This window comes from Diadema antillarum, unplaced genomic scaffold (assembly GCF_040938485.1).
Source record: "Diadema antillarum isolate AM-2024a unplaced genomic scaffold, OU_Dant_1.0 scf00000058, whole genome shotgun sequence".
Taxonomy (NCBI): domain Eukaryota; kingdom Metazoa; phylum Echinodermata; class Echinoidea; order Diadematoida; family Diadematidae; genus Diadema; species Diadema antillarum.
The window spans coordinates 340,877-357,271 of NW_027270947.1; the positions used below are offsets into that span (position 1 = coordinate 340,877).

The 16,395-nt window shown below is 37.9% G+C and overlaps 1 protein-coding gene across 1 annotated transcript in view; it reads right to left on the reverse strand.

Moving 5' to 3' along the window:
* LOC139715972 (C-Maf-inducing protein-like) overlaps positions 1 to 15,615 on the reverse strand; it is an 81,233-nt gene extending 65,618 nt beyond the window's left edge. The window contains exon 1 of the mRNA XM_071627521.1: positions 15,274 to 15,615. Coding sequence (XP_071483622.1) covers positions 15,274 to 15,465 — 192 coding nt within the window. The 5' untranslated portion in view covers positions 15,466 to 15,615. The remainder of the gene's footprint in view (positions 1 to 15,273) is intronic.
* Between the last annotated feature and the right edge of the window lie 780 nt (positions 15,616 to 16,395).

A 16,395-nucleotide genomic window follows, 5' to 3' on the forward strand; every position in this document is an offset into this window, starting at 1 on the left:
ACTCCAACTTGGCTCGCGCACATCACGAGCACAAAGCACGAATTTACTTGCGGCCAGGGTTATAAAGTGGAAGCTCTAAGTAAGAAATAATTTCAAGCAGGAGACACAGAGCCAGGCGAGAGAAACTAAAACTCAGGCGGGAGAACGGGAGATTTTGCAAAAATGGGCTTTCGGCGGGAGATCTCCCGTCGAAAGCGGGAGAGTTGGAGTCTCTGTTAGAGTGCTAAGTGATTAAAAAAAGAGGTTCGAATTACAGGGCTGCCAACATTTGAAACTAGTTGAGAGTGAGACTCCCATAGGCCAATGCTATAATTGAGGAGTCAAAATGAGTGAGATCAATAGAAATGCATGCAAATGAAATAAAGTTTTAGAGTGAGAAAGGACCAAAATGAGTGAGTCTCACTCTCAATGAGTGAGAGTTGGCAGCCCTGGAATTATCACATTTGATGCATACATGTATGTGTAGTTCAGTTGTATCATAAGACACCCTACCGTACAAAAAAATATCGCAAATAAGCTGCAAATATAGGGAGATATCACTAATTTTCTCAATAAACTGCCACAGTGACTGTTTATTCTAGAAACGATTTTTAACAAAACTATTGTTCACATTTTTTACACTCAGCAACTTTTAACATTCAACATTATAGTTTCATTTCAAAGCACTAAACCTGTTTGGTTTTTTCTCAATCTGCAAATGTCATCAAGCAGCTTTAACTTATTTCTGCAGATTTCCTGAGAATATCTCCCTCTATCCCTCTCAATCTCTATCTCATTCATACTGTCCTGTTTATGTTGGTGTTTTTCAAGTTTTTTCCTTCCTCAGTTCATGGCCTAGAAACAGGAGATGTCCCTTCCTTATTGTTTTTTATGAGATTCCTTCCTGTCCGAGCTTTCCGAGAACGTCTTCGTTTGAAGTGTGTGAGCCATCCATGGCAATTTTGCATCAATCTTCTGTGAAAACCACCAAAATCTGCACTGCCTTCAGTCTATTCTCTATCTGTGATGATATTGTCCAGTATTCACTCCCTCCTATGCTGGAGAACAGGCTTTAAATGCAGCACTCTAGCAATCTTTTCTTCATTTGTAATGAGAGATGGTGATCTTTAAAAAATCTTTTCCTTACTGCCAAATGCATTCTTTTTTTTTCTTTTCCTTTTCGAAAACAATCTTTCTCTCTTCATGATTCTGGTATACGATGTATGATACTAATGTGCTATGGTTGCAGTTCTAAGAAAAAGCAATTTTATATTCTGTACACTTGTTACTTTCCTGATGCAAAATGTATGTACACTTCTGAAATTGGAAAACGACAATTCTACATATCATTATTCTGTCAGATTGACAGAGTAATATTTGCTCACAGTTTATGTAAACAACAGCAGTGCGGAGACAACGTTTGAAAACACTGTTCAGCGTACGTTTGATTAGTCATCAGTCAAGGATGCAGTGACGTACATTGCAGATGTCATGCTCAAATGCAGCGTTTATACCTGTATGCATGGCATATATTGTAGAATATTTGTGATTTTTGTACTTTCTTCTGAAGAAAGGAAATGAATTAGAACAAGAGTGCAATATTACACCATGCTGGAGTTGATTTTCAAGTACACAGTAACATCAGCCAAACAGATTTGAAGCAGTTTCATGCAAGTTGGATGTACTGGTCTGTACAGCACAGGTAGAATAAGAAAGTAACACAATTACTTTGAATATTTTGCCTAAAAGTTGGTCACAACTACATGAACACATGTGCAGAGGTGATAATGAAATCTACTTAAAACTCTCCCATTGTGCTATTTAAAAAAAATGAATAAATTAATGGAATAAACCTCATGTTTTTGTCAATAATTGAGCACCTACAACACTCTCTCTGTAAAAGGCATCACTGCTTGTCCGTTTTGTGTCTGTCTGAAATTTATACTGATTACATAATTGAGTTTCCCCATTGTGTGCTAGAAAATGATTACATCATAAAGGCCAACGTCCCTTTACACAATATCCGCATTTGACCTTTCAGATGTAAGACTCCATGCATCTTCATATTGCCAGCCATCAGTTTCCTACAAGGTAATCCAACATTTTGATGGAAGCGTACATACCTCAATACCTGGCTAAGCCAATCATTTATCAACCTGTCGTCCGTCGATCGCTAACGTTTGTTAGGGCTTTAAAGCATCTGCGTAACTTGCCATTCACTGTGCATGCATAGTTTTAACATCTCATGTGAATTTAATGCGTATTGGGTGATTCCCATTATTTCAGCCATAAAGATTATCTATGGGATTGCTGAGTAAATACGATGTTTTGCAATGGAACGCTGTTTCTAAATTGTCCTCTGACAGCTTTTGATATCCAAGAGCAATTATCCAGCTATTAGGGGGAAACAAAAATGTGTCTAACAGATGATTACACATAAATGTACTGTAAGAATCAAATGGTCTTATGTTTGGACTGAAATTTGATGCCCTGTTGAATGGAGACTGGAGTTAACTTTTGCATATTTACATGATGTGCCATCTGTTATCAGGGGTCGCACTTAACTTTTTTTTTTTAACTAGCCAGGCGGACTACTTAGAATCAATTTTGACACTGAAGCAATATTTTGGCTAGCCAGACGGACTAGTAACTTCAGAATTTTATGATTTTTAGCTAGTCCGACGTGATTTTGGGTGGCCAATGGCCAGCGGACCATCGCCAATTTCGAACCCTGTGTTTCAAAGACAGTTTCTCACATCAAAGTTCCTCTCCAGATTAAAATTGGCTGAAAGGGGAATGAAACCGAAATACACGTTTGGATTGTGTAAATACAGCAATATCAGTAGAATACAACATTAGTGAAAGTTTGAGGAAAATCGGACAATTCATTGGAAACTTCAGAATTTCTTAAGTTTCATTGCCACTATTGCTGGATGGGAAGACTACACATTTTGTGATGTCGCATATGCTAAACAATAAAAAGAAAATACGAAGAGAATTCCACAAAATTTCCTTTTTTTTTAATGGAAAGTATACATTCCCTGGGTTTATTACTAAAATATGCTATTAAAAGGGTATATTCCCCTGCTTTCTGAAAGAGGAAATTAAGAGCTCTTTAATTATGCTAGAAAAGTAGATATTTGACTGAAACTAAACTAAAAGTAATGCTCTTGTTTAGCCTTTCCTGTCTGTGTACTATTACAACTGTCAATCATATAGGCCTACTGTTTACAACCAAATTCTCTCTTGTCTGTTTTCACTTCTGGTCATCACTACATTCAGTTTACTGGTGGCAAGATTTTTACTATTTGTGATAATGATAGAAATGAGGGATGTCAAAAATGCTCGTTGCTACATATACATTGTATCTTATAATGTCAATGTATTCAAATAAGAACAAAAGAATACAGCATGACACCCCCCCTCCCAAAAAAAAAAAAGCCCAACAACAACACAATTGCCTATTTTTATTATATTTATTTTCTACAACATTTGTGTACTTCACACTGATTTTACTTTACAAAAACATCACACACACACACACACACACTTCCTTGTTTTTTTGTTTCTTTTTTTTTTTTTTGGGGGGGGGGGACGGGGCATGATAGCATAAAGGTGATTCCAATGAACAAAATAACAGCAAACAAAAACACACAGCACGACAGGTAGCCATGCTTTGTCTACTGCCTACAAAATGTAGAAAGTTGGTACCATGTACCGTACAATTCTGTACAAATGTTCCAGCCTTGCAGCTGAAATTGGCTGAGCATTATTTTTCTTTCTCTGTCTGGGTATTTGTCCTGCATGTGTGCTTGTGTGTGTGTGTGTGTGTGTGTTTGACTGTATCAGGTCTCTGTCTCCCTGTTAGCAGTGATCAACAACATGGCTCGATGATGGCAGCAGCAGTACAATGGCCAATACACCACACGTACACACAAGCAAGCACACAACCATACCAGCCCACACACACACACACACACACACACACACACACACACACACACATACACACACACACCCACACACACACACACACATAGACACACACATACAGTGGCACAGCCACAGACTTTAGCTTTCAGCTTCTCCTTTTTCTCCCTGAATATGTTAATGTGCTCTTTACATGAATTGCCTATCCAGGCATACGCCAGAGAAGGCTGGGGTGATGAGTAGCTAGTATACAGGGCCAGCTATCAGTTTCAATCAAAACCAGCATCCAGCTTTGTTCTTCCCATCAGGATGTTCTGATGGCTTTCAAATTAACCCTATCTCTTCCTTCATCTTCGGGGGGGAATATCTCAGTTCTACAGTCTGATAAATGACAGACGAGGCATACGATGACAAAATTTGACTGCTGGGCAAACAAAACATTGGGCACACAAAATGGCTCATGAAATTCAAGAGGATTTTTTTCCATGGGACGTCCAACACACACATTCTCTCTCTCTGTCAGAAAAAAAAAATATACACAATTTCTTGGAAACCCTAGGGCTCTGCTCCTTACAACATAAATAACACATTACAGCTTCACTGAATAAAGAGTTCAATAATAAAAGTATATTTTTTGAAATATGCAGTAGAAAAGATTACAAGAAAACAGAGTGCAAATTAAAAATTTGCAAAATGCCGTGCTACTGCTAGGGTTTTTAGTATAATAGACATTCGTATGTATCTGCTCATTAGTTTTTCATTACATTTAATGAGGCATACATGTGTATACACACACAAACATATATAAACGCACACACACACACACACACACACACACACAAGTACGCACACAAAACAAACAAAAACAAAACAAGCTCTGTAGCACATTTACAGATACATTTCATGCCATTCAGATTACAAATATAACAGAATATAAAAGATGCTGTCCCCACCCATCAGATTGGTTGGCTTTGCCCAGTATAGCAACAAATACAGTAGGCCTACTGCATGCAAACTGGAATCCAAGACTGAACTGACTTCAATTTTTTTTTTTTAAAGAAAAAAAAAAGTGAATTGAATACATCGGTACACAGCCAGGGGAGGAGGATAATGCAGAGATATGAATACATTATGTTACAAAGCTGATTCACAGTGCAAATGGCACATTTACATGAATGCAAGTACCTGCAGAAATCCAAGGAAGCACGGAGAAATATGATAATATTTTCCTTTCTCCTTGCATCATGCAAAGGGCATACATGTCGGCCACCTTAATTGTACAAAGACATTTCTGCCACAAGCATTCAGGCAGGGCCATGATGCTAAGAGCAGATGAAAGCCCTTTCATTTTACTTGCCCATCAGTAAGTTTCAGTTGCCCAAGAGTAAATGTGGATTCACAGCATCCTAAAATCATAAATACACATGTTGTAAATGAAGACATTCTGAGCTGTAGTTTGATCAACAGGAAGTGCCCAGATCTATTAATGAGATCTGACGGAAACTGGGAAGCTTTGCTTGACAAGTACGTAAATTGCATGACTGGAGATTTATAAAGCTTGACAAATTGCTTGACAAGTTGTATGCAATTGTGTTGTGTTACTGGGGATGGTAATACTCTGTAAAACTTGTGGACTCTTGGAACAGCACTTGTGGGGTTCAGTTCTTGCCCAGGTGTACACATCTTTGCAAAAAGTGTTTAATCATCTTTTTTTCTTTCTGTTGGTTTTTTGTTTTGTTTCTTGTTTGTTTGTGTTGTTGTTGTTTTTTATTCTTTATACCAGGGTGTAAGAATGGGGTACCTGGCAGTGCTGGGTGAATGATATAATGGCAGTTTCCTACGGATAGGCAAGTAGTGCTCACATGGAGAGAGAGAAAAAAAAAAGCTACCCTGGATAAAGCAAAAATTATCTTTAAAAAGCTGTACATGTTCATTACCACATGATTAAAGGGAAGATAAACCCCAAGAGCAATGTGGATTGAGTGAAAGCAGCAACAATAGTAGAACACATCAGTGAAAGTTTGAAGAAAATCGGACAATCGATGCAAAAGTTATAGATTTTTAAAGTTTGGTGTTGGAACCGCTGGATGAAGAGACTACTACAGGTTATGACGTATGAGTGGACAACAATACCAAGAAAATATAAAGAAAATTCTACAAAAATCCATTTTTCATGAAAATTACAAATTCCATCAACTTGATATTGACATATGTTAAGGGTAGCAATTATTTCCTCTGGTTTCTGAAAGCGGTTGGTCCATTACTCTTTCATAATTCTAGAAAAGTGAATTTTGGTTGAATTTCCTTTATATTTTCTTTGTATTGTTGTCCACTCATACGTCATATCCTCTAGTAGTCTCCTCATCCAGCCGTTCCAACATCAAAACTTTAAAAATTCATAACTTTTGCATCGATTGTCCGATTTTCCTCAAACTTTCACTGATGTGTTCTACTAATGTTGCTGCTTTCACTCAATCCACATTGCTCTTTGGGTTTACCTTCCCTTTAAATACATGCCATAAGATTCATAATGGCAGCTGTGAGGTAACATGCCTTGAAAAAACTTGACCTGAGAAGTGGCAGGTTCCTAGAAAAACAGTCACCCCACACTTTCCCCCAGCCCCAGTGTGCATACAGTACACACATCTGCACACTCGATAATCAAGCATGCATCTATCAGGGAAGTAGTGTAACTTCTTTCTTTTCTTTTCTTTTTTTACACAGTTCTATCGCAGATATCAAAGATTTGTTTTATTTTCACCAATTGTTTATAAATGTGCAGAGAAGTGGCGTACATTTGTACCTCAAGGTGGAATGCCACTCAGTGAGCTAACAGAAAATCATCTTACAAGTGCTTCTTATGTTTGATTTTCTGATTTAAAATCACATAATACATTTAATGTCATTATGCTTTTGTTCTTACTCAGGAACAACCTGTTATTCTTTAAAATGGACAATGCACACACAGTACAGTGTATTATGTAAACATACATTGCATCCATCTGTCAAATCAATCAATCTCTCTGTCAGGTATTTCCTTTGTAGCCTTTAAAGTGAGGCTCCAGAAAACAATGGTTTTAAATCTGCATTGTACCATAAAATACAGAACACATAAAATCTCTATTGGTCTTTTCTTTTCTTTTCTTTTTTCTGACATATCACTACAATGAATGTGCAGGTATGTGCAATGTTTACTGTTGTGTTATTTTCTCTCGTTGACACTGACACACATTCTCACACATCTTTTCTTTTATGTAATCCTTCTTTTTCCTCCTCTATAATTCTAATTCAGTAATATTGATAAGTTAGCTGACCATGAAGCAAGAAAACAAAAGTTCACCTTAAAACATGATGACGGTTTCATAAAGCTCACACTGAATATATGTGAACAGGTACTTGCATCTCTCTGTTTGTAGTTTGTACTGTGAAATAAGCCATATTGTAAGCACACACACACACACAAACACACTAAAAGGCATGTCAGTCACCGACCTACGGGGGTTGACACACACAAGCATTGACAGTGCACAACACAGGCAATACAATGACACATTTTTAATGCATGCTCTCTCCTGGAAACAGAGCACTTTAACCATTCTTGAAAGAACCAAGCATACTGATACAATGCCTTGGGGTTTCTCAGTGGTGATATTCACCTTGCACTGAGTGGTAATTACGAGTGCTTCATTTATTATGCATAGCATATACAGTATGTCATGCCCTTTTTTGTTGTTTTTTGTCCTCTGGATATTTTGTGATAAAAGCATACATAAGGTCTTAATTACAATGTACATGTAATTTGTGAAAGATATTTATACAAGATGTACTGAAACTATCTTGTTAACTATACAATGTGTTTCTGTACAGTAAAACATGAGTTTGGAAATTACCATGTGTTGCCAATGTATGCAGAGACTCCAACTCTCCCGTTTTCGACGGGAGATCTCCCGCCGAAAGCCCATTTTTGCACAATCTCCCGTTCTCCCGTTTGAGATTTGATTTCTCCCGCCCTGGCTGTGTGTCTCCCGGTGGAAAGGATTTCTTACTTATTTCTATCGTATGTTGAAAAAATAAGCCTTAGACAGCACCAGAGAACACTTAGAATCCTAGGAACTTCGCGCTTCGCACACATCAACTTGGAGTCTCCGGTTTGCTAGGGGTTTCAGGCGGGAGAATCTCCAGATCAGAAGGTGCTTGGGGTTGGAGTCTCTGTGTATGATGTACAAGGACTGTAGTAACTGTGACATAAACGCACTAGTTACATACTCCTTAAGAAGCTCTATTCACACTATAGTTTGATTTCACCGAGTGATTGATACCAAGAAGAGATTACAAAAGTGCTATTGAAGCTAAACAGCACACAGTACATTACTGCAGTACCACATCAAATGACCAAATTGTAATCAATTCTATTTGCTCTGTTCGTCAATGCATAGCCTTGCAGTACTTTGAAGTACCTGGTATGTACACTGGACATGATTTACTTTGAAATACCTGGTATATAATGTTCAATGGACATAATTTTTATCTGGTAAAAATCACCCATAACAGTGACATTGGCATTTCATAATGAAACAATATGCAAAAAAAAAAAAAAAAAAAAAAAAAAAACTGTGAGTACATCCAGCAAATGACCTTGTTTACTACAATGTAACTGCATTTGGAGCCAATACCACTTTTGCAGCATGGAAAACACAATAATATGCCATCATTATCTTCAATGTCTGGAGAAACGTTACATGTACATGTCAACACAATAACTTCAGGGGGTGAACATTTTGTCCCCCCCCCCCCCCCCCCCCCCCCAAGCACACATGTAATGGTTGTACTTTCAACAGGTGACAGTTTACCCCCTAGAGAAATTCTACACTTAAGAGTACCGGGTACTTACTATTAAACAAGTAAACATCCCAAATATCAATTTTGTGTGGAATCTGTCAAATGTCAAGGGTGTTTCTACAACACTCAGTGATAGTAATTTGTCACTTTGGCAGGTGTTTTAGGCCTGCTGAGTCGACAAATTCTGTGTCTGATTTTATTTTGCATGTACACAATGTATTCTATCTCATCAAATTGAACTAGAAATGTCGCTACAGCGACTGGTTATACCCCCGTCAAACAACATTTCATAAGCTTTGGTCAAAACAACATTTGATAAGCTTTGGTCAAAAAACTGAGGAAGTAGTTAAATCCGCAAGATCTTTCCTTGATCTTCTGCCATTAATATGCCGTTACCATGGCAACGTACTTTCGGGTACTGTCGAAAAATGCGTCTTGCACATCTACAACCAAAGGCACACGTCTGTACCAAGTTTCATGGAAATTGGGCAAAAACTGAGGAAGTAGTTTGCAACACAAAATTTTCCATCATTTTGGCTCATAATATGTGAGCTGTTAATACCATGGCAACATACTTTTTGTCACTGTCAAGAAATGTGTCATGCTGACCTATATCCTAAGACAAACATTCAATATGAATTCCATGAGAATTGGAAGAACACTGATGAAGCAGTTTTGCCATGAAGCATTTTGCCCTATATTTTACCAATAACATGCCGTTACCATGGCAACGCACTTTTTGCCACTGCGGAAATATGTGTCTTGCACATTAACATATTCAGATGAACATCTGTACCTAATTTCATAAAAATTGATCAAAAACTGTGGGAGGAGTTCGCGACGCAAGATTTGTACCCATTTTTGCCCATAATATGCCGTTACCATGGCAACGTACTTTTGGGTACTGTCAAAAAATACGTCTTGCACATCTACAACCCAAGGCACACATCTGTGCCAAGTTTTATGGGAATCGGTTGAAAACTGAGGAAGTAGTTCGCGAAGCAAGATTTGTACCCATTTTTGCCCATAATATGCCGTTACCATGGCAACGTACTTTTGGGTACTGTCAAAAAATACGTCTTGCACATCTACAACCCAAGGCACACATCTGTGCCAAGTTTTATGGGAATCGGTTGAAAACTGAGGAAGTAGTTCGCGACGCAAGATTTGCAACGGACCGACCGCCCGACCGACCGCCCGACCGCCCGACCGCCCGACCGCCCGACCGCCCGACCGACCGTCCGCTGATTCCTATATACCCCCTTCAAACTTCGTTTGGCGGGGGTATAATGATGATGTGCAAACTGTACTGTAAAAGCACTAAACTTTGGAGACACTGGCAATTAGAAAGTTACGAATTTGTCATCATTTTCACCAATTTCCTCTCATTTGGACTGATTTGGGGCTATTACAGACCACATATTTTCTTGTTAACAGGCTAGATTCCCTTGAAAAGAGAAGATGCATTCATCTGGTAAAGCATTGGCCACAACACAGCACGACAACAAAGGGCTTGGTGTTACATGTGGTATCCACAGTAAACAAAACGATGTGCTATTATGTAATGTGGTTTGAATGTACTACTGGGGCGGTGGAACTTTTGGTACTCTGCAGCATGAATAGCCATAGTGCAAAGTCCTAATGTTATGAAAACAAACCTATGAAATAAACAGGGCTGCTATCAACAGCTGGCTTCTATGTGAAGTAAAATCCCCATCTCTGATTGGTTCTTTAGAATTTACAAGGTAAAGACTAGGTGAGGATTATGCATGCAATGCCATCAAGAGAAAGCACTATTTCATACAGTAAACCATTGTGGTCTGCCACTTGTCCCCTCAGTGGCCATGATCTTGGCCTGTTGCTCTGTAAAAGGGATTATTCTGCTTCAAAGGATTTCTGCACAGTGCTCTCTTCTTTGCCACGGAAATACTGCACTTCATAATACTAACAGAACCACACAAAACGTCAGCATTTGTGCATTTGTAACATAATATACAATGTATCAGCATACAGAAGATGACTTGTTCCCTTTCCCTTTGAGGTACACCCTGTAATTTTCCACTGGTGTCATTTATGGGAAGCTTGATTATCAAATTGATAACAACTTATTAAAAAAGCAACAACAGATGCACATTTTCCTGCATTAACATGGCAAAATATGAGTTCAGAGATTGTCCAGATACAAATGGTTAATACTGTTTTTGGATTGTCAGGGTTTTTTTTTTTGTGTGTGTGTGTGTACAGTGTGTGTATGCTTGACATCTTGGTTGGCTCGATATAAAAAATATGGAACTCCACAAAACCAACTAAGCTGGATTATGAAATTTATCTATGTATTTTAAAAACAAAATGTCACTGAAAATGTATTAATATATTATGCAGGGTGGGCCACAGAAGGTTTTAGTATGTCGCTGCAACATGCTAAAAATACTTTGTAAATGCAATCAGACATGTGTAAAAAATGTGCAAAACTTGAGAAACATCAAACTACTCAGAAAATGTGTGTGCAAAACATGAGAAAGAACATAAAACCTATTAAAGCTGCACAACGGGAAATAAGTCATGAAATACTATGCACACTTGTGATGTGCAATTCATGCACAATTTCCGCAATTTAAGAGCTTGCAACATACTCAAATTTCAACTTGTGGACCACCCTGGTAATGTATCAATTTTTAAGTGCAGAACCTACAGTGTACTGTATGTAAAACATACAGTATGTACATATTCTGCACTGCAAGAGCTCCTGATAAGTGTAAACAACAATATTACATGTAGGCCCTATACACTGTATGTGTATGTAAATTAATATGCGATGAGTTTTAAGTCTGAATTTGACTGATGCTTCAGTGTGTACTTGTACAGTTGGTAATTTCACTGTGGAAAAGTTCTACAATTTATGTTTTTATCAAGATAACGACACATGACAAAAAATCACAAAACGTGGTAACATCGAAATAATACAGACATTCTAAAAAAAAAATGAGTTTGGTACACACATACATGTGTATGTAAAGTTGCTCACTGACAGATTTTTGAAGTATTGACAAGTCAAGAGTTCATTTTCAATTGTATTGTTTATAATAGCTTCATTTTTGCACAAAATCAAAGAGAGAAGTAGCACTAGGGCCATCATGCTCAGATGGTCAAACAAGAACCATTGCTGAATGGTGTCCATGATGTAAAAGCTTGTGCAATACACAGAGCATAACAAACATTTCCTCTGGATGATGATCACATACAATGAATGCATGGTAACCAGGAAGTACACATGGAACCTTCTCCTAAACTCAATGTCACAAACTTGCAAAGTGAGGATACAATGTACTGTCAACCATACAGTGAAGGTTTTGAAAACAACATGCCATAAAATATCCAGGAAGTGAGTCTCTACCTTGAGGCATCCTGAAAGTGAAAATAATCGTTGCACTGCACTGTATTGTTTTGGTTTTGTTTGCTAAACGAATATGCACTCATGTGCAGTCTACTGTCAGTGAGCATCTGCAGCAAAGCACTGATATTGCCATTATATCTATCATGCATAAATTACTTCTTTTACTTATGATTTATAAATCATGTGAATTTGTGCATTCAGTTATTATAATTGATTTTCTTCTGGTTGCAAGGTAAAACTACCATGAGTTTTGTACAATATTCCTGCCTGTATGTAAACATATTTTCCTTTTTCAGCAGTTTTATGTCAAAGAAGCCACTGAAGATACAGTCCATAAATTTCATTTGATTTTGAATATTTTTCATAAAAACAGTGAGTGACACAAGAAAAATTATATGAATAACACGATATTCCATTTATAGCATGCACACAAAATAATCATCTCATCCTGATGTATACAGTACATTTGTTTGTTTGTTTGATTTGGTTTGTTTGTTTGGTTGTTTGTTGTTGGTGTGGGTTTTGTTGTTGTTGTTGTTGTTTTTGTTGGTTTTTTGTTTGTTTTTTTTTTTGTTTTGTTTTTTTTTTTGGGGGGGGGGGGGGGGTGCCCAGTGCACTACACACATAATCTACATCTAGTGTATACTGCCACATGACATTAAGTGTGCATATTACCTTTTCAATATTCTGATGTATTTGTCTGACAAGTAGTGTATTTTCTGTTCTGAGGTTTTTCTGCATGTATACCGGGTACAATCTATTTAAATGAGAATAAAATTTCTTCTTCAAAAGAGCTAATTGACAACTAAAAGGCAATAAGAATTGCTTAAACAAAGCACATGCAGGGAATAATTTTCCAACTCAAATTTGATTACCGGTAGCAATTTCAGCTGATAAACAATATTTCAAATGTTATCCTGTACACTTCTACGGAAGAAAACTGCTACACAAAAGTTAGTGTGTGTAGCAGTGTTGTAAAAATGCATAGCAAATTGCGATGCGATACCAGGAAAATTATTCCCCGACATGAATATAGATTTCCTACCAGATATTCATTTCAAAAGGTGTCCTACAACAAGTAACTTAGAACAGATGTCTTCTCGTACATCTTGTAGGTCTTGAGAAATATTCCATATTTTTCGTGAATAAACAGCAAGTTGAATCATAGCAACATATCAAATTTCCTTCTCCTCAATGTATGTCAACTGAGAAAAACTGGGCACCCTACTGGTCGGACAGACAGGTCGGACCAGGAGAAAAAATGGGTTAGTGTCATAGGTCATGACATCAACAGTCCATACAATGTAGCTTTAGACAAGGTTATTAGACAAGTTCTGGTCTGCATTGCATCATGTCCTGCCATGGGAATCAACATTCAAACCACCAGCACAGCACACAGACACAAAGAACCTACCAAGTAGTTAGAGAGAGATTTAGACCTGGAATCTAAACTGCAGAAGTAGCATTGTGCATTTTTATAATAGATCCAGTAAATAGAGGAAACAAAATTAAAGTCAAGCAAAATGGATCATGGAAACAGTAACATTACCAAGAATCACACTTTAAGAAAGATGCAAAATGGTAGCTTACTAAACTGCTTTAAAAAAGGAATTTTCACATTTTTTTGCCACATGAAACTGATGCAAAAAAAAAAAAAAAGTGTGCAAATATTTTTGCTTGTAACTAGTAGTATTTATACATTGATTCTATGGAATTATAAACACAAAATTCCTTTTACCCAACCAACCGAGTGCAAAAATTCCCATTCCTACAGTAAGCCTATCTGAGCCGAGGATTAGGTCCTTTATAAACCCATATCATGGAAATCAATGGCAACAGCTACCCGTGGAATGGCTGGTCATTGGTGTCACTATTGTAAAAATTGTCATGGATATCAACCAAAATCATAAAAACAAATTTCTTCAATTTGTTTTTTTAATCTTAGTTGATTTGTTTTAAATGACTGCCGAGGATGCAAACAGTTGCTCATGTGTCCGAAAGCAGCCAGGTACCCTCCAAAGGACTATACACTTGTAAACCTTTATCAAAAGGCACAACCATGGCAAGAATTCCATAATGTAGTCTGTACATTGCGTATGTATCCCCTGCCCTGTAGCCAGAAGACTGGAACCAGGTGCCTGGTGAATATTAAACAGCTTGGTTTGTTGCCCTGTATCCACTCAGATCACTGAGCAACATTCAACAACAGCACACTGCACAAACACTGCCCTAAAAAAGTCATGTACACAGACCAGGCCATGTAGGCTCTATGACTCTATCTGTATGATTAGCTTTTTGCCTCACAATCATTCAATGTACGCCGATACATTTATACTAAGTAGTTATGAATCTATACTAAGTAGTTATGAATCTTATTCTATTATTATATTATTAGTATGGTTCCTAAACTGTAGTTGGGAAATTTGTGAACATGTTTAATCTGCCTTGCTTACATTTTACTCCTTCTTTTTCAATTCTTTTTGTGTACTACTTATGTGTGTACGTGTCTTGTATCAATTTTATTCACACTGCTATATCAGGGCATCCCAACACAAGTCACCTGTTGGTGTTGAATTTCTCGGATCATGTCCTCCTTATAAGATCGTTGTATAATTGTCATGTACCATGTGATTGTGAATGTATCTTTGTCATTGTACTTTGTGTATTTGTGATTGATCTGAACGCATTGAATTGAATTGAATCAAACAAAATTGAGCTTGAGTTGAAGTATGAGTACACTTACATGTATGAGACTTCTCTTTCTGTCAAGCAACATGTCAAACTTGATTAACATTAACAATGCAATGCATGCATGGTTTGTAGACCGTATTCATGAGCAGCCGGCAGCCAACTCCCAAGGCCAAGTCCTAACTTTGTTACACTGGTAGATGGATCTAGTTTATCAAATTATAGTGGTAGCCTACTGTACTGAGTGTCAAATGAATAGACCTACATGTATAAATGTTAGGCCTACTGACTGTCAAATTGATAGACCTACAAATTCACAATGTTGATGATTCTACTATTTAGTATTACATGACTATAAATTTGAGCCTATCTGGGGTAAAGGAAAGGTAGAATCTAGATGAACATTGAGTGTAGACACCAATTTGATCAAAAATGCCACTCACCGTGCGGGAGTATATTGTGGTGTCTCCCAAAACTAGCTGATGCGTTTCCCATCTCCGGAGGAATTTCATATTCAGGATTTTGTTCACCACTGTATTTGCATGGTTTATCCGACAAACCTGAATGCTACTTTCATGGATGAGTTTGTATTTCAGATCAGCACAGTCTTGACCGTATGCTCCGGAGAATCCCATTTTGCTGCTTTGTCTTTACCCAAAATTGGTGATACCCAAGAAGCCAAGTCACAAAAGGTGCCAAGAAGCAAGAACGTAAATCGTCCCGTCGTCAGTGAGTAGGCAGCCGGTGTATCGTGAACATTTTACACGCACAACACAGCTGTTCGTCGTTTCTCACACACTTTGTTCGGCGATGGTGGAGCAGCAAGTCCTTACGTTGAAAAACACTGCGCAACCCTTCGGAATGTTGTGGGAATAGGTAAGGGACCGCTTAGCAGCTGGCTAGATACTGTAAACGTCGTGTGCTCATCTCAAAACCGATACTGACATTCAATTACCTGACATAACACACTGTCCATAACATTCTCCTCAAGTCCATCCATGTTATTCCCAATCTATTGCAGCATCTCGTCACGATCAACAGCCAAAATTTGCTGGGCAGCAGTCAAAATACGCGAGTGTCTCACGTTTTCAAGCCAGCAGCGCAGGGTGTACTAGACTGTATGTTACGCCTCGTCCCCGTGCGTCTCGCATTCGCCTAGACGTTCTTACACTGTGTGTACAAAGATTGCACAGTACATCACATACACAGCACATGCGACCAGTGTCTCCTCTGTTACTTCTACCACAGAAAGAGTTCTGTGACTTCCACGGTGCTTCTTCGCAGCCGTGCCTGATTACTCAGTTTGGGCCGTAGGTGGAGGTACGCACATAATTAATTGGAGGTTGATTCCAACGCGCATGATCAAGATGATGCTGTTGCTAGATTGTGTAAAAATAGCACGTTAACTAGAAAAGAGCTCCTTTTCGTGGACACGCTAACTACTACTATAGTACTTCTAATGACTTGAATTCGCTTGTTTAATGGAAACACAGGCTTTCGTGGAATTATAAAAAGAATAAGAAGACTTTTGAAGATAACAAATGAACGATTATAATGATCTGTTA